Source organism: Salvelinus sp. IW2-2015, linkage group LG17 (genome assembly GCF_002910315.2).
Source record: "Salvelinus sp. IW2-2015 linkage group LG17, ASM291031v2, whole genome shotgun sequence".
In the NCBI taxonomy this organism is placed as follows: Eukaryota; Metazoa; Chordata; class Actinopteri; order Salmoniformes; family Salmonidae; genus Salvelinus; species Salvelinus sp. IW2-2015.
In genome coordinates, this window is record NC_036857.1 from 7,201,659 (window position 1) to 7,225,791 (window position 24,133).

The 24,133-nt window shown below is 43.7% G+C and overlaps 1 protein-coding gene across 6 annotated transcripts in view; it reads left to right on the top strand.

Moving 5' to 3' along the window:
* grip2a (glutamate receptor interacting protein 2a) overlaps positions 1–24,133 on the top strand; it is a 55,601-nt gene that overhangs the window by 25,682 nt on the left and 5,786 nt on the right. For 5 of the 6 annotated variants that reach the window (XM_024005841.2, XM_024005840.2, XM_024005842.2 and 2 more), the window contains 10 exons: positions 1,101–1,246; positions 4,305–4,385; positions 4,866–4,929; positions 5,771–5,916; positions 6,584–6,728; positions 9,055–9,194; positions 13,923–14,102; positions 14,260–14,431; positions 15,579–15,693; positions 16,114–16,338. In XM_024005841.2, coding sequence (XP_023861609.1) covers positions 1,101–1,246; positions 4,305–4,385; positions 4,866–4,929; positions 5,771–5,916; positions 6,584–6,728; positions 9,055–9,194; positions 13,923–14,102; positions 14,260–14,431; positions 15,579–15,693; positions 16,114–16,338 — 1,414 coding nt within the window. Of the gene's footprint in view, positions 1–1,100; positions 1,247–4,304; positions 4,386–4,865; positions 4,930–5,770; positions 5,917–6,583; positions 6,729–9,054; positions 9,195–13,922; positions 14,103–14,259; positions 14,432–15,065; positions 15,557–15,578; positions 15,694–16,113; positions 16,339–24,133 lie in introns of those variants that run through there. The other variant, XM_024005845.2, reaches the window with a different exon arrangement.

Below are 24,133 nucleotides of genomic sequence, written 5' to 3' on the forward strand. Positions count from 1 at the left end.
GTGTGGGGGGGGTGTGTCCTTGCCCTTTATTTAAGGTCAAGCAAGGTGAAGAGTCATTTTCTTATCAGAGAAGTGATTGACAATTATTCAACTTCGGTGCATCCATTATTCCACAGTCACTGGAGTCAAGGCCATTTTTCTGGGAATAGAAGAAATCTACTGAAATGTTTGCCATTGCTCCTAGCCAGAACAGGAGGGTCTAGCTTTGTTCAATTTAACAACAACTGTTGATTGTGGGTAGGATTGTGCCTTTCAGGGTCCTGACTCAGTGGTTTATTGATAGTGGTTAGCAGTGTGACTCAGTGGTTTATTGATAGTGGTTAGCAGTGTGACTCAGTGGTTTATTGTTAGGTTTAGCAGTGAGTTGAGGTCAAAGTTGATAGTGGTTATTAGTGTGACTCACTGGTTTATTGATAGTGGTTACAGTGTGACTCAGTGGTTTATTGATAGTGGTTAGCAGTGTGACTCAGTGGTTTATTGTTAGCGTTTAGCAGTGAGTTGAGGTCAAAGTGATAGTGGTTATTAGTGTGACTCACGGTTTATTGATAGTGGTTAGCAGTGTGACTCAGTGGTTTATTGATAGTGGTTAGCAGTGTGACTCAGTGGTTTATTGTTAGCGTTTAGCAGTGAGTTGAGGTCAAAGTTGATAGTGGTTATTAGTGTGACTCACTGGTTTATTGATAGTGGTTAGCAGTGTGACTCAGTGGTTTATTGTTAGCGTTTAGCAGTGAGTTGAGGTCAAAGTGGAGTTGAAATATGTTCACCATAAACCACCTGTTAGTAGAGAACCAGACAGCTCTGTATATTTTTATATGCTCCATATAACAGTTTCATGGTAGTAGTGGTGGTGGTAGTAGTAGTAGTACGGATAAGGTTTCTTATCGTTTTACAGCAGGACTCTCATGGTCTTTCATCTGAGAAATGGGATGTAAATGAGAGAAGTATTAGGAAAAACTGTTTGTAACAACCGTTCAATTTGGTTAAATGTCTAACTTTATAAAGGCCACACAGAATTACTCATTGTCCCTTATTGTACTCTACTATGTATTAAAAAGATGTTCCCTCCATTCTACTCTTCTAACTATTCTCTGTGTCGTCAGATGTGGGTTGCTGCAGGTGGGGGACAGACTCCTGTCCATCAACAGAATCCCTACAGAGGATGGAACACTGGAGGAGGCCAATCAGCTACTGCGTGACGCCGCTCTGGCCAATAAGGTCACCCTGGAGATTGAGTTTGATGTAGCAGGTATAGTCTTTTTAATTAGTTTAACCTTTGTTCATCCAAGTTGAAATAGCATCTCAAATCAAAATGTATTGGTCACGTGCGCAAATTTGCAGGTGTTATAGCAGGTGCAGTGAAATGCTTATGTTACTAGCTCCAACAGTGCAGTAGAATGTCAAATACACAAGTAATCTAAACAACAAATCAAGAAATAACAATCCAAAGTAGATATATTAGAGTGAGCATGTGTGAGAATCCAGAATATAAATGTGTTCTGTGTAAAGACTGTATATAATTTGGAAAATGGTATGTACAGTCGTGGCCAAAAGTTGAGAATGACACAAATATTAATTTTCACAAAGTCTGCTGCCTCAGTTTGTATGATGGCAATTTGCATATATTCCAGAATGTTATGAAGAGTAATCAGATTAATTGCAATTAATTGCAAAGTCCCTCTTTGCCAAGCAAATTAATTGAATCCCCAAAAAACATTTCCGCTGCATTTCAGCCCTGCCACAAAAGGACCAGCTGACATGTCAGTGATTCTCTCGTGAACACAGGTGTGAGTGTTGACGAGGACAAGGCTGGAGATCACTCTGTCATGCTGATTGAGTTCGAATAACAGACTGGAAGCTTCAAAGGGAGGGTGGTGCTTGGAATCATTGTTCTTCCTCTGTCAAACATGGTTAACTGCAAGGAAACACGTGCCGTCATCATTGCTTGGCACAAAAAGGGCTTCACAGGCAAGGATATTGCTGCCAGTAAGATTGCACCGAAATCAACCATTTATCGGATCATCAAGAACTTCAAGGAGAGCGGTCAATTGTTGTGAAGAAGGCTTCAGGGCGCCCAAGAAAGTCCAGCAAGCGCCAGGACCATCTCCATAAAGTTGATTCAGCCAAGGGAGTAGGCTCACTCACAATTTTGCCTAAGAACACAGCCATGAATAAAGAATGTACCAACACATCCTCCGAGAGCAACTTCTCCCATCCATCCAGGAACAGTTTGGTGACGAACAATGCCTTTTCCAGCATGATGGCGCACCTTGTCATAAGGCAAAAGTGAAACTAAGTGGCTCGGGGAACAAAACATAGATATTTTGGGTCCATTGCCAGGAAACTCCTCAGACTTAATCCCATTGAGAACTTGTGGTCAATCCTCAACAGGCGGGTGGACAAACCAAACCCACAAATTCTGACTAACTCCAAGCATTGATTATGCAATAATGGGCTGCCGTCAGTCATGTGGCACAGAAGTAAATTGACAGCATCCCAGGGCGAATTGCAGAGGTCTTGAAAAGAAGGGTCAACACTGCAAATATTGACTCTTTTCATCAACTTCATGTAATTGTCAATAAAGCCTTTGACACTTATGAAATGCATGTAATTATACTTCAGTATTTCATAGTAACATCTGAAAAAAGTCTAAAGACACTGAAGCAGCAAACTTTCTGTAAATTAATATTTGTGTCATTCTCAAAACTTTGGCCACGACTGTACAGTAGGTACAATTGAAGTTGGAAGTTTACATACACCTTAGCCAAATACATTTAAACTCAGTTTTTCACAATTCCTGACATTTAATCCTAGTAAAGATTCCCTGTCTAGGTCAGTTAGGATCACCACTTTATTTTAAGAATGTGAAATGTCAGAATAATGTAGAGAAGATTATTTCAGCTTTTATTTTCTTCATCACATTCCCAGTGGGTCCGAAGTTTACATACACTCAATTAGTATTTGATAGCATTGCCTTAAATTGTTTAAATTGCGTCAAACGTAGCCTTCCACAAGCTTCCCACAATAAGTTGGGTGAATTTTGGCCCATTCCTCCTGACAGAGCTGGTGTAACTGAGTCAGGTTTGTAGGCCTCCTTGCTCGCACACGCTTTTTCAGTTCTGCCCACAAATTTTCTATAGGATTGAGGTCAGGGCTTTGTGATGGCCACTCCAATACCTTGACTTTGTTGTCCTTAAGCCATTTTTCCACAACTTTGGAAGTATGCTTGGGGTCATTGTCCATTTGGAAGACCCACTTGCGACCAAGCTGTAACTTCCTGACTGATGTCTTGAGATGTTGCTTCAATATATCCACAGCATTTTCCATCCTCATGATGCCACCGTAGTCTGGCTTTTTTATGGCGGATTTGGAGCAGTGGCTTCTTCCTTTAATGAGCGTCCTTTCAGGTTATGTCGATATAGGACTCGTTTTACTGTGGATATAGATACTTTTGTAACTGTTTCCTCCAGCATTTTACACAAGGTCCTTTGCTGTTTTGGGATTGATTTGCACTTCTCGCACAAGTACGTTTATCTCTAGGAGACAGAACGCGTCTCCTTCCTGAGCGGTATGACGGCTGCGTGGTCCCATGGTGTTTATGCTTGCGCGCTATTGTTTGTACAGATAAACGTGGTACCTGCAGGAGTTTGGAAATTGTTCCCAAGGATGAACCAGACTCGTGGAGGTCTACAATTCTTTTAGGTGGTCTTGGCTGAGTTCTTTTGAGTTTCTCATGATGTCAAGCAGAGGCACTGAGTTTGAAGGTAGGCCTTAAAATACATCCACAGGTACACCTTCAATTGACTCAAATGATGTCAATTAGCCTCTCAGAAGCTAAAGCCATGACATAATTTTCTGGAATTTTCCAAGCTGTTTAAAGGCACAGTTAACTTAGTGTATGTGAACTTCTGACCCACTGGAATTGTGATACAGTGAAATAATCTCTGTAAACAATTGTTGGAAAAATTACTTGTATCATGCACAAAGTAATGTCCTAACCGACTTGCCAAGATTTAACAAGAGTGGTTGAAAAACGAGTTTTAATGACTCCAACCTAAGTCTATCTTAACTTCCAACTTCAACTGTATATTAGGATAGGCTACAGTATGTGGAGAACACAGTATATATACACAGTGCGTAAACAACAGTACCACTGTAAAATTACTATCTGTATACATGGAGCATTAGTCTCAAGTTCTATGGCAGAGAACCGGGCAGGTAGCCCGGTAGTGATGGCAGTTCAACAGTCAGATGGCCTGGTGATAGAAGCTGTTTTCTCTCTTTTATTATCTCCCCCCACCCATTAGAATCAGTGGTTCCCAGTAGTGGCACGTTCCATGTAAAACTGCCCAAGAGGAGAGGAGTCGAACTTGGTATCACCATCAGTGGTGAGTTACCAGATGCAAACGGCAGGGGGCGATGTAACCTAACATAACAACCCTTGGCCTGCATATCTCTCTCTGTGTGGATCAATGCTCTGTGAACCATAACTATGGCCTAGACTGTCATGAAAGCTACTGCCTCATTAAGTCTGATAAATGCTTGAAGACCATTTTTATTCATTACCTCTTTCACACTTTAACGAGCCTGGGAAAACAATAAAGGACAGTAATTCTATGTAGTACAAAGAGTATGTTAGTGATGTCACAGATACTGAAGCTAGTAGGGCAGACCATCAGTTGACTTGTGATACATGCAATGCTTTTGGACTGTGTGCACTAAAGTAGAACATGCAGGGATCCAGAGCAAGTAAAAATAATTTGGGCAACAGTCAACTCCTGATAAGTGTTATTTTTATTCCCTGCTTTTCTATTATCTCTGTGGATGTTATGAATGTTTAATTTAATGGTGTCTGTCTGTCTGAACAGCAAGCAAGAGACCTGACAAACCTCTGATCATCTCTGATATCAGGAAAGGAAGCATAGCCCACAGGTATGTCCAGCCTCCCAATCACATGGGGTAGATTCCTCAAACAAATGACTTGCTTTACTGCCACAGGTCTGGGGTTAGTTTCACCTGGTAAGTATGAAATTATACTAGTCATGAGGAGAACCAAGAGTGTTTCCCAACCATGTGACCTTAAAATGATAGTTCACCCAAATTACAAAATAACTTATTGGTTTCGTTACCCTGTAAGCAGTCTATGGACAAGGTATGACTGCAATCCAGGCTTTGGTTTAGTTTCCATGGCACCATTTCCACATGCTAACGTTTTTAGCGGCTCGAATCCCATTCAAGTCATGGGACCGATATTGGAATTTTTCATCTATCATGTTAAAGGGATACTTCGAGATTTTGGCAATGAGGCCCTTTATCTACTTCCCCAGAGTCAGATGACCGCATGGATACCATTTTTATGTCTCTGTCCAGTATGAAGTTAGAGGTAGTTTGGCAAGCCAATGCTAATTAGCGTTAGCACATGCCTACAGATACCCATAGACTTCCAGTCAATGCGCTAATGCTAGTTAGCAATTGCTCTAGTGCTAGTCAGCATCTTCCTTCAAACTGCACGCAGAGACATACATGTTATCCTTGAGTTCATTTGACTCTTGGGAGTAAATACAAATCTCTTTAAAAACCTCATTGACTTAGTTGAGATTCCAATCAATTTAAGATATTTTAGAAAAATGCTATTATCAGTCCCTTGAAATGAAGTATTAGCAGCTTTGAGATGCAAAGCAAATGTCAGGTACAAACATACACAGTATTATTAGATTTTTTTTAAACTCGTGTGGTTTAATTTCCTGCCCACCTCTCACCTGCCTGCTAATAGGACGGGTACGTTGGAGCCAGGGGACAGGCTGCTGGCCATCGATAACGTGCGTCTGGAGAACTGCTCCATGGAGGATGCTATGCACGTGCTTCAGCAGGCAGAGGACATGGTCAAGCTCCGGATCCAGAAGGACGAGGACAACGCTGGTAGGATGAACAGAGTCATGCTTCAAAAATTAACATGCAGTCCTGAAACTTATTTGCATGGAGAGGTGTGTCTAGAAGAGACGGACGGCAGGTAGCCTAGTGATTAAGAGCATTGGGCCAGTCCCCGAGACGACTAGGTGAAAAATTTGTCAATGTGCCCTTGATAAAGGCACTTACCCTAATTGCTCCTGTTAGTCGCTCTGGATAAGAGCGTCTGTTAAATGAAATTGTACAACAACACATTTCTATCCAATTAGGTTGAATTCCCCAGTAGAAATATATTTAGACTATACATTTCTGTCTATTTAAATGCCCTAATATAAATAGCGTTACATACCATTTGGTACAAGGAAGTTAGAATTTGTGATGGATGATTGTACTGTAATGCCCATTCTTATGAAATATTTGTCTGTTAAACACCATCAGAAATACTTCATAAAATTCCATCTGAAAAAGAACTACGATTAAATAGTGACTTGGTATATGTCATGTGGCTGCTATATTTGTCCAACAAAATGTCTACTTATACATGTTTTATTTGTGTCTCATAATGTCTCATGTTGCGTAGTAGCCAGTTTGGATGTGACCCAGATTTGGGCTAGACTAGTTCATCCCTTTATGTAATAGTCATATTTATACATGTGTGTGCTCTCTCTGTCCTTGTCAGATGAGCTGGAGATGTCTGGTTCCATTATCTACACGGTGGAGCTGAAGCGTTACAACGGCCCGTTGGGTATCACCATCTCAGGCACAGAGGAGCCCTTTGACCCCATCGTCATCTCAGGCCTCACCAAGAATGGCCTGGCTGAAAGGTGAAAGGTCGTGACAAGGGCATGCGGTTGACTCTCCTATTATAAGAGTGGAAAAAGGGTGATGAGCCTACAGACTGGCTCCATAGGTGGGATTTTGTACACATTTAATTTGTCAAAAGCGCCTGCTTTGTCTGCTCCGCTTCATTGGTACTGATCTGTATGGAGAGGTGAAAGCAATATGGCAGATGCCCACTTACCAGGCATCTGCTTTCACTCTGGGTTTTCTATACAATTATTTAATACCAGTTTAGATAGAGGAGGCCTCTTTAGACTGTTGGACTATTGAGATGCACCTCCACTCTCCTGTTATGGTTGTGATGTATGGCTGAGAGGAGGACCCTACAGACTATTGTTACGGTTGTGATGTCTGGCTGAGAGGAGTTCAATCATGTGGTCTTCCTAGATCTGGATTGACGCTGGCCCTCATATCTTCTCCTATGCCATTGGCACCTTGGGAAAAAATGTCAGAAATTGTTTCTTCTCCAGAAGATATGATTCATGAAATTGTGAAATCAATGACTCTTATTTGCATCATAACAATGATAGTCAGAGGAGTTTGACTACAAGTTCCAACAAAATCACCTATATTCACAACAGCCTTTTTTCCCCTGACCGTGTTTCCCTAGGCAGTATAGGCGTGCCGCAAAGTGGCATGAGATACCCTTAGTGTTGGCACACAAAACAGAAAAGTATTAGAATGTTGGAACTAGATGTCCATACACTTTGAGGACATTACATCATGCCATCACATGAGTTGGTTTTAGGTGGTTTGAACAACCAATTACCGATGTCGTAACGTTGACTATCATTAAATGTGAAGACTGTATGTATATTATGAAATCAATTCTCTGTGTAATTTAATTACACGATTAAACTAATCATGTGACTTTAATTAACTAGGAAGTCGGGGCACCATGGGAAAATGTTTAGAGTCTATTTCACGAATTAACTCTTCAGATATTTTCATATCTTATCAATTAGTCACTTATTAATGTATTATTACCACAGTCATATTCAATGTCGCAAACCCTTGGATATCTGCATGAACTCTAGCATAGATCATGAATCAGCAATATACAAATTGGCTTATTTATTTATTAACTTTATCAATCACAGAATTACATAAACACACACAATAGGTAATACATTGGTTACTAAGTGATACAAATAAAAAAATCCCTAGTGGATGAAACCGATATGACGGCTTGGGAGACAAAGGAAATGGGTGGGGACAGCTCAAGAGCGGGAAACTCAGAGCTGATAACTACACTCATAGAAATTACTAATACTTTGAATATGAACAACCGCTCATTTGAAAATACATTTCAATTGACCTTTTAACGAGTGTATGCCTTTGCTGTCCCTCTCTGCGATCACCGGTCCGTCTGCTGGATAGTCAGTCGACAGAAAGCGTCTGGTTTGTTCACCAGAGATCAAAGTCTGTTGTAGGTTGTTATAATGGATACTTCAGAGTTCCATTCTGATGTTCTTAGGGTAGATGCGTTTACCAGACTAAAGTGTTTAAAGAGCTGCAGCCTGAATAGTTGGTCTTTAGTTTGTAGATTTCTTCACCATTTCAGCGTGGGGATGATCTCCACGTTCTCTGGTTTTGTCCTTTGGTAGAGTTGCCAACCATTTCAGCATGTAGTGACAACTCCATGTTTTCTGATCTAATGTACATTTTGTCGGAGGGCGGTTCCATGACGTTTGGGGTATAATGTCTGTCCTCACGAGGGTGTGGCCACTGACTAGTTATAACTTTATATGAAAACCCGTACTCTCATTTAGAAGGCTAACATCACATTTAATCTTTTCAAAAGTATTCCTTTACTCAATCATTTATTTTATATAACATTAAGATCCATAATTGGGAAGTGTATACAAACAAAGAAACAGTAATGTGTGTCTGTCATTCATGACTTCACCAAATGAAACAAACTCATCATGACTGTTCCTTAAGTGTCCATGGACCACTCCAACTTCTTGGAATACAGAAATACTGTTCAATTATTCCACCTTTTGACGTTACCGTACTGCAGTCTTTCTTTGTGGTAACAAAGGGATTCTCAACCTTCATTTGGGCAGAGTGGGGAAGGGAGTTTCGGTATTTACGTCCGTCATAAACCTGTGGTGAGAGAGGGGGGCTGCTATGATCCTCACCCAAAAAGGGCGCGTCGTGACACCAATTACCTTGTTGCTTTCTTATCTATTGTTTATAATATGCTGGGTATGTTTGTTGTAGTTTCGTACCCTTGGAAATGACAATGTTTTCAGTGGCATCCTCCTCCTTCAAAGGGATACAAATATTGTCTTCTAATGTTTGTAGGACTGGTGCCATCCATATAGGGGACCGTGTCTTGGCCATTAACTGTGTGAGTCTGAAGGGGAAACCACTGAGTGAGGCCATCCATCTTCTCCAGATGGCCGGAGAGACTGTCACCCTCAAAATAAAAAAACGTCAAGACGGTATGTATCGTTATTGTTAAGTTAATTAAGTTGCTTTTTAAAAAGTATGCATGGAAGGGGATGTGAAGCCTCCTTTTTTGAAGATTGTGATTGGATGGAAGGAAAGACTGCCGTCATTGGATTTGATGTTGACAAACTGAATATTCTCTCGTTCGAAGCATTTCATTGACAAAATTAAATAGAGCTGGATCGATATGATTTTTTGGGAGTCCCATACTGATTTAGATTTTGGGGTGGACAAAGCTTACCTATATCGATATATCTGCCGATATGCTGTTTTACAGTGGGGAAATTAGTGAAATTTTTCCATTCCGAGTTCCATCTCCGGCCCCACGCTTGAGGTGGTGTCCAGTGCCAAAGCGCTCTGAGTGACATTCCGAGCCAACCTAAAATGGGACACGCACATCTGACATTACCACCGAAGGGAACCGGAGGCTCTTCATGATGAACAGTCTTCGCCACTTCAACCTCCCCCTGAAGACCTTCTGGCAGTCTACACCTGCTTTGTCCGTCCAGTGCTGGAGTACACCGCTCCGATATGGCACCCATGTCTCACAGCCCACCAACACAACCAACTTGACAAGGTCCAACGAAGTGCAACCAAAATCAACATGGGCCCCACCTACACCCTCTACGACTCTGCATGCAATGACCTGGGCTTACAGACCTTGGAGTCCTGCCGCACCTGCCTCTGCTGATCCTTTGGCCCAGAAGCTTGTATAATCCCAGGATTACAGCATATGGCTGCCTCAGATGAGAGGCCATGTCATTGGCCGATCTACCTGATCCAGTCACAAACTAAACCCTACCTGAACTCGGACAGATACTACAACAGCCTTATGCCTTACATTGAGAGATTGCTTAATGCTGCTTGACTGTAATGTTGTATACTAGATATTCATTTGTATTTGATTTACTTACATATATCTATGTATGCTGCAATTCAGCTTTTAGCTGCAAACGTGTACAGTACAATTCAAATAACCTTAAATATATTTATTTATTTTACCTTTTATTTAACTAGGCAAGTCAGTTAAGAACAAATTCTTATTGACAATGACGGCCTACTAAAAGGCCTCCTGCGGGGACGAGGGCCTGGGATTAAACAAATAAATACAATATAAATATAAATATAGGACACTACATGAAGAGAGACCTAAGACGACAACATAACAAGGCGACAAAACATGACAGCACAGCATGGTAGCAACACAACATGGTAGCAGCACAAAAACATGGTACAAACATTATTGGGCGAAGTCAACAGCACAAAGGTCAAGAAGGTAGAGACAACAGCCACAACTGTCAGTAAAAGTGTCCACGATTGAGTCTTTGAATGAAGAGATTTGAGATAAAACTGTCCAGTTTGAGTGTTTGTTGCAGCTCGTTCCAGTCATTAGCTGTAGCGAACTGAAAAGAGGAGCGACCCAGGGATGTTTGCACTTTGGGGACCTTTAACAGAATGTGACTGGCAGAACGGGTGTTGTATGTGGAGAATGAGGGCTGCAGTAGATATCCCAGATAGGGGGGAGTTAGGCCTAAGAGGGTTTTATAAATATGCATCAACCAGTGGGTCTTGGGACGAGTATACAGAGATGACCAGTTTACAGAGGAGTATAGAGTATAGTGATGTGTCCTATAAGGAGCATTGGTGGCAAATCTGATGGCCGAATGGTAAAGAACATCTAGCCGCTCGAGAGCACCCTTAACTGCCGATCTATAAATGATGTCTCCGTAATCTAGCATGGGTAGGATGGTCATCTGAATCAGGGTTAGTTCGGCAGCTGGGGTGAAAGAGGAGCGATTACGATAGAGGAAACCAAGTCTAGATTTAACTTTAGCCTGCAGCTTTGATATGTGCTGAGAGAAGGACAGTGTACCGTCTAGCCATACTCCCAAGTACTTGTATGAGGTGACTACCTCAAGCTCCAAACCCTCAGAGGTAGTAATCACACCGGTGGGAAGAGGGGCATTCTTCTTACCAAACCACAAGACCTTTGTTTTGGAGGTGTTCAGAACAAGTTTAAGGGTAGAGAAAGCTTGTTGGACACTAAGAAAGCTTTGTTGTAGAGCATTTAACACAAAATCCGGGGAGGGGCTAGCTGAGTATGAGACTATCATCTGCATATACAGTTGAAGTCGGAAGTTGACATACACTTAGGTTGGAGTCATTAACTCGTTTTTCAACCACTCCACAAATTTCTTGTTAACAAACTACAGTTTTGGCAAGTCGGTTAGGACATCTACTTTGTGCATGACACAAGCAAAGTTTACATACACCTTAGCCAAATATATTTAAATTCAGTTTTTCACAATTCCTGACATTTAATCCTAGTAAATATTCCCTGTCTTAGGTCAGTTATGATCAACACCTTATTTTAAGAATGTGAATTGTCAGAATAATAGTGGGGAGTGATTTATTTCAGCTTTTATTTCTTTCATCACATTCCCAGTAGGTCAGAAGTTTACATACACTCAATTAGTATTTGATAGCGTTGCCTTTAAATTAGTATTTGATAGCATTGCCTTTAAATTGTTCAACTTGGGTCAAATGTTTTGGGTAGCCTTCCACAAGCTTCCCACAACAAGTTGGGTGAATTTTGGCCCATTCCTCCTGACAGAGCTGGTCAGGTTTGTAGGCCTCCTTGCTCGCAACAAGCTTTTTCAGTTCTGCCCACAAATGTTCTATAGGATTGAGGTCAGGGCTTTGTGATGGCCACAACACAAAGCCATTTTGCCAGAACTTTAGAAGTATGCTTGGGGTCATTGTTCATTTGGAAGACCCATTTGCGACCAAGCTTTAACTTCTTGACTGATGTCTTGAGATGTTGCTTCAATATATCCACATCGTTTTCCATCCTCATGATGCCATCTATTTTGTGATGTGCACCAGTCCCTCTTGCAGCAAAGCACCCCCACAACATGATGCTGCTACCCCTGTGCTTCATGGTTGGGATGGTGTTCTTTGGCTTGCAAGCCTCCCCCTTTTTCCTCCAAACATAACAATTGCCATTCTCGTTAATTTTGTCTTTTGTTTCTGTTTGTACTTCTATCCATGTCACTAAAGACTGTCTGCTGTCATTCTGATCTGCTAAGAATATTACTCCTGCTTATTATGAAGAAAAAATACATCTGTTTAACTTGTGTAAACTAAAGGAGTGTGTTTTGAATAATTTTTGTTGTATTAATGCTATTTAGTCTCTCAGACGAATATTATTCTGTTTGTCCTGTGGGTACCTTTGCCACTGTTCCACCCCTTGTGTGTTGCGCTGTCATGGTGTATTTGTATTTTTTGTTTCATCAGACCAGAGGACATTTCTCCAAAAAGTACGATCTTTGTCCCCATGTGCAGTTGCAAACCGTAGTCTGGCTTTTTTTATGGCGGTTTTGGAGCAGTGGCTTCTTCCTTGCTGAGCGGCCTTTCAGGTTATGTCGATATAAGACTCGTTTTACTGTGGATATAGATACTTTTGTACCTGTTTCCTCCAGCATCTTCACAAGGTCCTTTGCTGTTGTTCTGGGATTGATTTGAGCTTTTTGCACTGAAGTACGTTCATCTCCAGGAGACAGAACGCGTCTCCTTCCTAAGCGGTATGACGGCTGCGTGGTCCCATGGTGTTTATACATGCGTACCATTGTTTGTACAGATGAACGTGGTACCTTCAGGTGTTTGGAAATTGCTCCCAAGGATGAACCAGACTTGTGGAGGTCTACAAATTTTTTCTGAGGTCTTGGCTGATTTCTTTTGATTTTCCCATGATGTCAAGCGAAGAGGAACTGAGTTTGAAGGTAGGCCTTGAAATACATCCACAGGTACGCCTCCAATTGACTCAAATGATGTCAATTAGCCTATCAGAAGCTTCTGATGCCATGAATTTTCCAAGCTGTTTAAAGGCACAGTCAACTTAGTGTATGTACATTTCTGACCCACTGGAATTGTGATAGTGAATTATAAGTGAAATAATCTGTCTGTAAACAATTGCTGGAAAAATTACTTGTCATGCACAAAGTAGATGTCCTAACCGACTTGCCAAAACTATAGTTTAACAAGAAATTAGTAGAGTGGTTGAAAAATGAGTTTTAATGACTCCAACCTAAGTGTATGTAAACTTCCGACTTCAACTGTGTGGATGTGTATTTATTTATTTAGTACACCAAACATTAGGAATACCTTCCTAATATTGAGTTGCACCCCCACTTTTGTCCTCAGAACAGCCTCAATTCGTCAGGGCATGGACTTTACAAGGTGTCAAAAGCGTTCCACAGGGATGCTGGTCCATGTTGACTCCAATGCTTCCCACAGTTGTGTCAAGTTGGCTGGATGTCCTTTGGGTGGTGGACCATTCTTGAAACACACAGGAAACTATTAAGCTTGAAAACCTCAGCAGCGTTGCTGTTCTTGACACAGACCGATGCACCTGGCACCTACTACCATACCCCGTTCAAATGCACTTCAYTCTTTTATCTTGCCCATTCCCTCTCTAAATGGCACACATACACAATCCATGTCTCAAGGCTTTAAAAATCCTTCTTTAGCCTGTCTCCTCTTCATCTGCACTGATTGAAGTTGATTTATCAAGTGACATCAATAAGGAATCATAGCTTTCACCTGGTCTGTCTGTCATGGAAGGAGCAGGTTTTCTTAATGTTTTGTACCCTCAGTGTATTTTATGACATAATTGAGTTATGATTCTCTCTTAACTCGCCACTGCCTTTGTTCCCATGCAGAATCAGATGTGCAGCAGATGTCGAAGCAGGCAGGGTTCCTGAGCGACACAGAGGATGAGCTGACTGACTCCCAGAAGACCAGTAAACACTCAGGGGTGTACTCTGCCACCGTGCCCAGCATGGACTCTGCCATGAGCTCCTGGGACGGCTCCGGCATCGATGCTGACTACGGCAGCCAAGGTGAGGACAGAACATGGACGCGTAGTCATTACCAGTTTAGACAACCAGTTTAGGCCACTTTAGATTTATATGCTCACATGACTCTCCTGAAATCAGTTGTTGGGTGTGTAGAACGTTATCATGTTTTTTAATGTTTGTTTTTGTCGCTTGTGTGCAGGAACGTATCTCCACAGAGCTGCAGATTTGACTTTCCAGCCTACTGAGTGGAGACGCACCAAACCACCCAGGACCCACCTCAACTCCATCTCCACTGGCCTTACCGGCCTTACCCACCACTCCCACCTCTACGATGGGAGATACACTGAGGATGACTGGGATAAGGCTGCTGGGTGAGTGCCTACTTTAGGCTAGAACAATGGATTTGTTGTTTCAAAGTTTGTCACATTAACAGGATACAGCAAGTATAAGACAGTACAGTGAAATTCTTACTTGCAAGCTCTTGCAAACAGCAGTATCAAGGTGAGAGGACATTATATAAAGGAAGGAGACACACAAGAAATATGAAGAGAAAGAACACGAGAATGCATGCTATATACAGGGTCCGTGCCAGTACCATGATTACAATGAGCAGTGGGTACTGTTGCCTGGTTCCGGGTCTGTTTGTGCTTTATCCAAGTCATTAAGCACATAATACAGATCTGGCTAATGCATTTGATAGTTGTAATAATTTCTTTCATTCTGTGGCTTTCAGTGTTGTTCTTTTTTCCTTTTAATCTACGTGTATGCCTTCTGTATGCCTCCATGTATGTAAGCAATGATCATAAATGTTGAAGTGAGGTACAAAAAAATCTCTTTCAAGTCTGGTTTAGCCTAAAACTCAATATGTATTGATTTGGAAAGTGAATCCAATAAATCTGCAATGTCACTCAAATATTTGGGTTTAGAATGTTTTTCTAAATCACCACAGTTGTTTCATTCCTCCATTTTATCTGCTCCTATCTGTGCTTTTTCTCTTTTTCTCAGGTACTCTCTCTCTCATCTGCTTTACTAACTGCACGTGAGGCTCCTGGTGTTTCACATAAACGTGTATTTTTCTGTCGCTTTTTGTCTTCACCAAACCTGTCCCTCTAAAACACCCAAAGGCCCCATGGACACACCTCTGCCTTGTCTGTTGCTTCACTCTTAACTCTTCACTTGATTTTTTTTTCCTGAACTTTTGTTGCCCTTCACTGCCGCAAAACTGTCTACACCTTAAGGCTTTTTGGGTGGCTTAACTTTTAAACTTTTAAACGATGAACTATCTGCATGAAGACACTTTCTATTCTAAGGGACTACACTGTTCTGTGTTAGAGAGCGTTTACTCTTGCCCTCACTGAGGCCTGAAAGGTTTTTAAAGGACCTCTCAACATCATGCAGTCCGGTGCCTGCATTACCCACGCTGCTTTGCAGGCCACACCTGTTTCAAACCGGTCTCAAAACACCCCAGTCTCTGGACAGCAAGACTCCTCTCATGTTCTGGTTCCTGCATTGTCATAGATACGCCAGCCCCCCTAGTTGCCATGGCACCCTGAAACAGGAGGATAGCTTCTGGTCCCAGGCGTTGCAGGACCTAGAGACCTGCGGCCAATCAGAGATACTCAGGGAGCTGGAGGTAAGCTCCTTCTATCTGTCCCAATCTGCTACTAAAAGAACCAATTGGGGAGGCAGTTAGCCTAGTGGTTAAAGCGTTGGTCCAGTAACTGAAAGGTTGCTTAATCGAATCCCTGAGCTGACAATGTAAAAATCTGTCTTACTGCCCCTGAACACGGCAGTTAATCCACTGCTCCTAGGCCGTCATTGTAAATAAGAATTTGTTCTTAACTGACTTGCCTAGTTAAATAAAATACAAATAAATAAAAGCCTGATTGTCTAGACCGTCCAGACACCTGCTGCCACTTTGATCATTAGAGGCATTGGCACAAAGCCTCCCTATTAAATCAAGCTGTGAGTGTGCATGTCTTCAGTTATACATGTATATCATGTTATTTTATTCACACACCTATAATTTAACAATACTGTTGTCTTCTCCCAGGCGTCCATGACTGGCAGCACTCTCAGCCTGTATCTGGAGGAAACGAGGTCCCAGGATGACTCAGTGCTACAGAGCAGAATCAGTCCTGTGAAGAGGGGTCCCATTCATGACGAGCCCAAGACCAAAAGCAACCTGCAGAGGTCAAACAGGACCAGGGACACACCACCCAGGGGGAGAGGGGAGCCCCAGGAGACCAGCTCCCCTACAGCCCTGGAACTACTGAAGGTACATAGCAGGATTGGAGGCGGCATCTCAATTCAGTTAATTTAGGAAGTGCATTGAAGTTCCTATTCAAGAACTGAAAAATAATCTGAATTTCAGACTTGTACAGAAGGCCAGCCTTCTCAATCTGATTGGCCTGCAGCCCTGTCAATCACTCTTCATACCTCTGTTCACCTCTGTTCGCTTGGACACACTCCAGGGCTCCAGCCCCGCATACCTCATGTTAGATCGTGTTCACTTGCCGTCTCAAGAAGAAACAAGTATTTTGTAATGACGGACTTCAACATGCTGTTTTCCTATCTTGAAGTGTTGTGCGTCCATCGAACATGTAAGTGTTGTGAAATATGTATAGATGTGCAATGTCTGACCCAGGACGAGGCCTATTTGTTAGGCTTTGATTGTTTCAGAGTGAAGTTTGTTATGGTTAGCTTGTAGCTAATGCTAGCGCTATTGTTATTCATGCATGTCTTTGTATTGCCACATTCTAAGTAGCCTATTACATTTCTACATGGTGTTGCTATACCTTTGCATTCATTCATGTTTATATTATGCCACCATTTTCTCTTTGAATTATTGTATTGCATGTACAGTACCAGTCAAAAGTTTGGACACACCTACTCATTCAAGGGTTTTTCTTTATTTTGACTATTTTCTACATTGTAGAACAATAGTGAAGACATCAAAACTGAGATTCTACAAAGTAGCCACCGTTTGCCTTGATGACAGCTTTGAACACTCTTGGCATTCTCTCAACCCGCTTCACCTAGAATGCTTTTCCAACAGTCTTGAAGTAGTTCCCACATATGCTGAGCACTTGTTGGCTGCTTTTCCTTCACTGTGCAGTCCAACTCCTCCCAAACCATCTCAATTGGGTTGAGGTCGGGTGATTGTGGAGGCCAAGTCTTCTGTTGTAGCTCTCCTTCTTGAGCAAATAACCCTTACACAGCCTGGAGGTGTGTTCGGTCATTGTCCTGTTGAAAAACAAATGATAGTCCCACTAAGCGCTGTAGCAGCCATGCTGGTGTGCCTTGAATTCTTAATGAATCACCGACAGTGTCCATGGGTCACGGTAGGAACCACACATCGAAGATCATCAGTTCACCTACTCTGCGTCACAAAGACACGGCGGTTGAAACCAAAAATTTTACATTTGGACTCATCAGACCAAAGGACAGATTTCCACAGGTCTAATGTCCATTGCGCATGTTTCTTGGCCCAAGCAAGTCTCTTATTATTGGTGTCCTTTAGTAGTGGTTTCTTTGCAGCAATTCGACCATGAAGGCCTGATTCACGCAATCTCCTCTGAACAGTTGATGTTGAAGTGTGTCTGTTACTTGCGTCTGTTACTCTGTGAAGCATTTATTTGTGCTGCAATTTCTGAGGCTGGTAACTGAAGAAATTAATTTATCCTCTGCAGCAGAGGTAACTTTGGGTCTTCCTTTCCTGTGGTAGTGCTCACGAGAGCCAGTTTCATCATCAGTGCTTGGTGGTTTTTGCGACTGCACTTGAAGAAATGTTCAAAGTTCTTGAAATGTTCCGCCTTGACTGAACTTCATGTCTTAAGGTAATGATGCACTGTCGTTTCTCTTTGCTTATTTGAGATTTTCTTGCCATAATATGGGCTTGGTATTTTACCAAGTAGGGTTGACTTCTGTATACCACCCACCCCTACCTTGTCACAACACAACTGATTGGCTGAAACACATTAAGAAGGAAAGAAATTCCACAAATTAACTTGAAATGCTTTCCAGGTGACTACCTCATGAAGCTGGTTGAGAGAATGCCAAGAGTGTGCAAAGCTGTCATCAAGGCAAAGGGTGGCTACTTTGAAGAATCTCAAATATAAAATATATTTTTGTTTAAAAAAAATTTTGGTTACTATCTATTTCTTGGTCTATTTTAAGTGGATCCTAATGCTTGTATTGTTTCTCCCTTTTTAGAACCACATAATAATATAAAGAACATTAATGGAATCAGCTGTGTCGGTGTGTGCGTGTGGTGGTGACCAAGTGTTCAGTATGGGTCTCAGCATGGTGTTTTAACCGGACAACACTGTAGTGAGAAGAACCTAAGCAATCAGCATAAGTTACTAGCGGGTGAGCGCATTCACAGCCGAGCTCCTGTTAGACAATTTTTTCATTTAGCTACCAATAGTAGCTTTTTTTTCACTCGAGACAGATTCTGACCTGCTATAGTTAAGATGTTGAAGTACCCAAAGAGGATTTTGTGCATCTCACCACGAGACGACCGTCACCACCCACCTCAGCCCACCCCCACCATACGAAGCGGTCACGCACCTGAGCCTTCCTCACTTTCTCATCCAAGAGACTACTACAAGCCCTTCTCCAGGCCTTCTCAGTGGTGAGGGAGAGACCACACCCTCTCCAGTTAGGAGCTGCAGAGGGACTACTGATCTATGAGCAGGAAGAGCTCAGGAGGGCGTACTCTAGGTCCTCCCGGCCTGAGCCCCGCCACGGGAGCACCATTACTGCCGTTATTCTCCTGACCGCAACCGCTCTAGGCCCCCCTGGCTAGAGCCATCGTCATGGCCTCAGAAGCACCACCACTGCTGATAGTTCCATAGTCGGCCCTGCTGCTGCCCTGAGAGACTCTACTCCAGGCCTCCCCGGCCAGAGTGTTCACCACCTCCATGGGAGCATTGGGACTTCCACTATGTTCCGAGGTGGCCCACAGAGCGTAGTCGCTCCAGGCCCCCCCGGCTGGAGCCTACGTATCTTTTTTTTWAAATTTATTTGTTATTTTTTTACATCCCTTTTTCTCCCCAATTTTGTGGTATTCAATTGGTAGTTAGTCTTGTCCCATCGCTGCAACTCCCTTACGGACTTGGGAGAGGCGAAGGTCGAGAGCCATGCGTCCTCCGAAACACAACCCAACCAAGCTGCACTGCTTCTTGACACAATGCCCATTTACCCGGAAGCCAGCCGCACCGTACACCTAGTGACCGTGTCAGCGTGCACTGCACCCAGCCCACCACAGGAGTCGCTAGTGTGCGAGTCCGGCCAAACCCTCCCCTAGCCCGGACAATGATGGGCCAATTGTGCGCTGCCCCATGGGTCTGCCGATCGCGGCCGGCTGCGACAGAGCCTGGACTCGAACCCAGAATCTCTAGTGGCACAGCTAGCACTGCGATGCAGTGCCTTAGACCACTGCGCCACTCGGGAGGCCCCGCCTATGTCGTATCTACCAGAGCGTTGGGAACGCCTCCTGGCCCAGATCCCAAGCCAAGCTGTGGATTCTATGCCTGCTCCTAGTATGTAACCACAGCCTGCAGCTACTGGCAAGGTTAAGTGCAGGCTTATCCACCCCGGCTTGCCAGCACCATGCTAATTCCAGCCCCAAGGGTCCTGCTACCTCCAGACCTACCAGATGTCGCTTCGGGACCCGCCACACATCACCTCGAGTGTCCCACCAGAAGTCACCCCTAGTGTGTCCCCTGACCTAGATGTCCAAATCAAATAAAATGTATTCATATAGCCCTTCTTCCATCAGCTGATATCTCAAAGTGCTGTACAGAAACCCAGCCTAAACCCCCAAACAGCAAGCAATGCAGGTGTAGAAGCGCGGTGGCTAGGAAAAACATCCTAGAAAGGCCAAAACCTAGGAAGAAACCTAGAGAGGAACCAGGCTATGAGGGGTGGCCAGTCCTCTTCTGGCTGTGCCGGGTGGAGATTATAACAGAACATGGCCAAGATGTTCAAATGTTCATAAATGACCAGCAGGTCAAATAATATAATCACAGTAGTTGTCGAGGGTGCAGCAAGTCAGCACCTCAGGAGTAAATGTCAGTTGGCTTTTCATAGCCGATCATTAAGAGTATCTCTACCGCTCCTGCTGTCTCTAGAGAGTTGAAACAGCAGGTCTGGGACAGGTAGCACGTCTGGTGAACAGGTCAGGGTTCATAGCCGCAGGCAGAACAGGAAACTGGAGCAGCAGCACGGCCAGGTGGACTGGGGACAGCAAGGAGTCATCATGCCAGGTAGTCCTGAGGCATGGTCCTGGGCTCAGGTCCTCCGAGAAAGAGATAATTAGATAGAGCATACTTAAATTCACACAGGACACCGGATAAGACAGGAGAAGTACTCCAGATATAACAAACTGACCCTAGCCCCCAACACAAACTACTGCAGCAATAATACGTGAGGCTGAGACAGGAGGGGTCAGGAGACACTGTGGCCCCATCCGATGATACCCCCGGACAGGGGATATAACCCCACCCACTTTGCCAAAGCACAGCCCCACACCACTAGAGGGATATCTTCAACCACCAACTTACCATCCTGAGACAAGGCCGAGTATAGCCCACAAAGATCTCCGCCACGGCACAACCCAAAGGGGGGCGCCAACCCAGACAGGAAGATCACGTCAGTGACTCAACACACTCAAGTGACGCACCCTTCTAGGAACGGCATGAAAGAGCACCAGTAAGCCAGTGACTCAGCCCCTGTAATAGGGTTAGAGGCAGAGAATCCCAGTGGAGAGAGGGGAACCGGCCAGGCAGAGACAGCAAGGGCGGTTCGTTGCTCCAGAGCCTTTCCGTTCACCTTCACACTCCTGGGCCAGACTACACTCAATCATATGACCCACTGAAGAGATGAGTCTTCAGTAAAGACTTAAAAGTTGAGACCGAGTCTGCGTCTCTCACATGGGTAGGCAGACCATTCCATAAAAATGGAGATCTATAGAGAAAGCCCTGCCTCCAGCTGTTTGCTTAGAAATTCTAGGGACAATTAGGAGGCCTGCGTCTTGTGACCGTAGCGTACGTGTAGGTATGTACGGCAGGACCAAATCGGAAAGATAGGTAGGAGCAAGCCCATGTAATGCTTTGTAGGTTAGCAGTAAAACCTTGAAATCAGCCCTTGCCTTAACAGGAAGCCAGTGTAGGGAGGCTAGCACTGGAGTAATATGATCACATTTTGTCCAGTTCCCTTCCCTTCTGGTAGGGTCAGATTCAGTTTCCTGCCTACCTGGCAGGTGTGAAGTGTTCAGGCTTAGAGCCTCCTACCCTGCTAGGCCCCAAGTGTGCTGCACTAGGCTCACTGTCTCCAGATTGTCAGCTCTCGGTCCCTAGCACTATGTCATCAGTCTCCAGCCATGCTAGGTCTGTCTCCCCAGCACTAGTCTGCCCTCAGTACCTAGCCCAGGTGGGTCATCAGGCTTCTACCCGGTTAGGCGCAGAGTTACCAGTTCCTCTAGTAGGCCCAGAGCTCCACTGCTCTCCTAGCTATCAGTTGTTCTCCCTGGCAGGTCCAGAGTCAGTGTAAGTCAGACTCCCTGTCAGGTCCAGAGTGGGTGTCCCCTCTTAGGTCCAGAGCCACTTTACCTGTCAGGCCCAAAGTTATTGGCACTAGGCTCCCAGCCATCAGATGTTTTAGTTTCAAAGTCTCCAGCTCTAGTCAACCCTCAGTCCACTGCTCCACCAGGCTAAGGTTCTTTGCCACACTAGGTCTGCAGCTTCTGCCCTCAGTTAGTCCGCAGCCCCCAGTCTCAGTTAGTCCGCAGCCCCCAGTCTCAGTTAGTCCGCAGCCCCCAGTCTCAGTTAGTCCGCAGCCCCCAGTCTCAGTTGACAAGCAGTCCGCTCCCTCAGTGCTACATGCCAAACCTCCTGCCCCGTCTCCAGGGCCCAGCCTGCCCCTGCCTCTGGATCCCTGATGAGCCTCGCCCAGGGGCCTGCACCTCTTCTGTCAATCACCCGTTCACACCGCTGTTCATCCAACCAATCAAGGCACTTGGACGCACTCCAGGGCTCCGCCCCGCACACCATGGTAGAGCTTGTCTCAGCCGTCTCGAAAAGAATAAGTATTGTGTAATGACTGACTTCAACATGCTTTTTTCCTTTCTTGAAGTATCTTGAACATGTAAGTGTTGTGAAATATGTGTGCAATGTCTGACCCAGGACGAGGCCTATTTGTTAGTCTTTGAGTGTTTCTGAGTGAAGTTTATGGTTAGCTTGTAGCTAATGCATGTCTTTGTATTGCCATATAAGTAGCCTATTACATTTCAACATGTGTGTTGCTATACCTTTGCATTCGTTTATGTTCATATTATGCCACAATTTTCTCTTTGTATTATTGTATTGCATGTATATCTATTTCTTAGTCTTATAAGTGGATCCTAATGCTTATATTGTTCCTCCCTTTTTAGAACCACACAACAATATAAAGAACGTTAATGGAATCAGCTGTGTGTGCGTGTGGTGGTGACCAAGTGTTCAGTATGGGCCTCAACATGGTGTTTTAACACGCAGTGCGTGGGTAAATCCACCACAAGGCCATATTACAACCTACACTGTATGTGTTCTGATAATTGCGTTGTTTGCTGTCAATACATATGCCTTGCGACTGTGATATATAGGCCTACAGGCCGAGACAATAAGACAATGGCAGAACAAATTCAACCACACCTTCGTTTTATAACAAAACCGGATAGCAACCTCTGTCCGGTGAAGTCTGAGACGCATATTACATGTAACAGACCTACAGCATGACCTACAGCATGGTTAAGTAAATTAATGTTTTTCAACATTTTCGGGCCACTAAACAACTATGGATTTAGAACCACAGAGTTACCACAAGTTGCAAAATAACAGGAGTTGCCTCCACTATTCCAGCACCATCTCAACTTCATTTCAACATCAAATCACCTCTGCTTAGTCTAAAACAGTGACAACTAAAAGATACCAGAATTTTTTTCATTTATTTTATTTAAATTTAGTCCAACATAAGCTAAATATGATGTGGCTGTCCATGGTTCTGATTTCTGTTTGCACGCATGTGTGCCCGTTCGTGCAAGTAGAAAAACATGTTGAGTCCCCCTACTTGCAGAGAAACGCCAATGCCATCCTCTCTTTCATGTTAACAGTACAGGCTTTAATTTTTTGTTGTCCTAGACTACCTGGCTAAAATGCTTGCTCGCCAACTTCCATTCATGGGCAACGTTAGCTCGTTAATATTAGCCTTCCTCCTCTAGCTGCATATTGAACTTCCATCATCTCAGGCCAGGGGCACAACAATGTATGGATTAATGGTTGGATCAGAATCGCCATTATAATCATTGGCCAGTAGAGAGAATTAAGTAAAACCACATGTCCAAATCCCTATCTCCATCCATTGCTAATTTAGGAAAGGGCCAATTTTAGCTAGCTAGCCACTGGAGGACGACAACACGAGATGCAACAAGTCATATTGTTTCTGTTTAATGACCTGTGCTCTCAAAGCAATTTGATAGGAGAGACTCCAAATCCAAGCTAGCTTCCCCTGACACTATTTTTTTATTTTTTATTCACCAGGACCATTCATAGTTGAGCTGTGACTGTCAAGGGAGACCAAATGCTCGCTGGCATGTAATGCTACAGGTGGCAACAATGTCATACTCGTTTGGACCAGACAGTATCAGATAGATGGCATACATGTAGAGGGACAGAGGGAAGCTGTTTCACTCGCTCGGATGCTTTCTCCTGTGAGATGCATTTTTTGTGGAAGCCTGGCTTCCCTTCGCACCCATGAATACACGCCACTGCACGCTACTCTACCCATGACTGGGGTCTAACTGTACCCGGTGGATGCCAGGCCAGCCAGGACTTGTAGAGTGTGGGGTAATAGATAAAGACATAGATGCATCCGCACGCTGAGCCAAATGCTTTGACTCCTGACTTTTCTCTGATGCCTCAGACTGCTGCTTGGCAGTCCCTATACTGCTTAGAAATGGCATACGTGACCTAAACACTATATGTACAGAAGTCTGTTCTGTTGTGCTGTAATGTACTGTTGGCTTAGGAGGT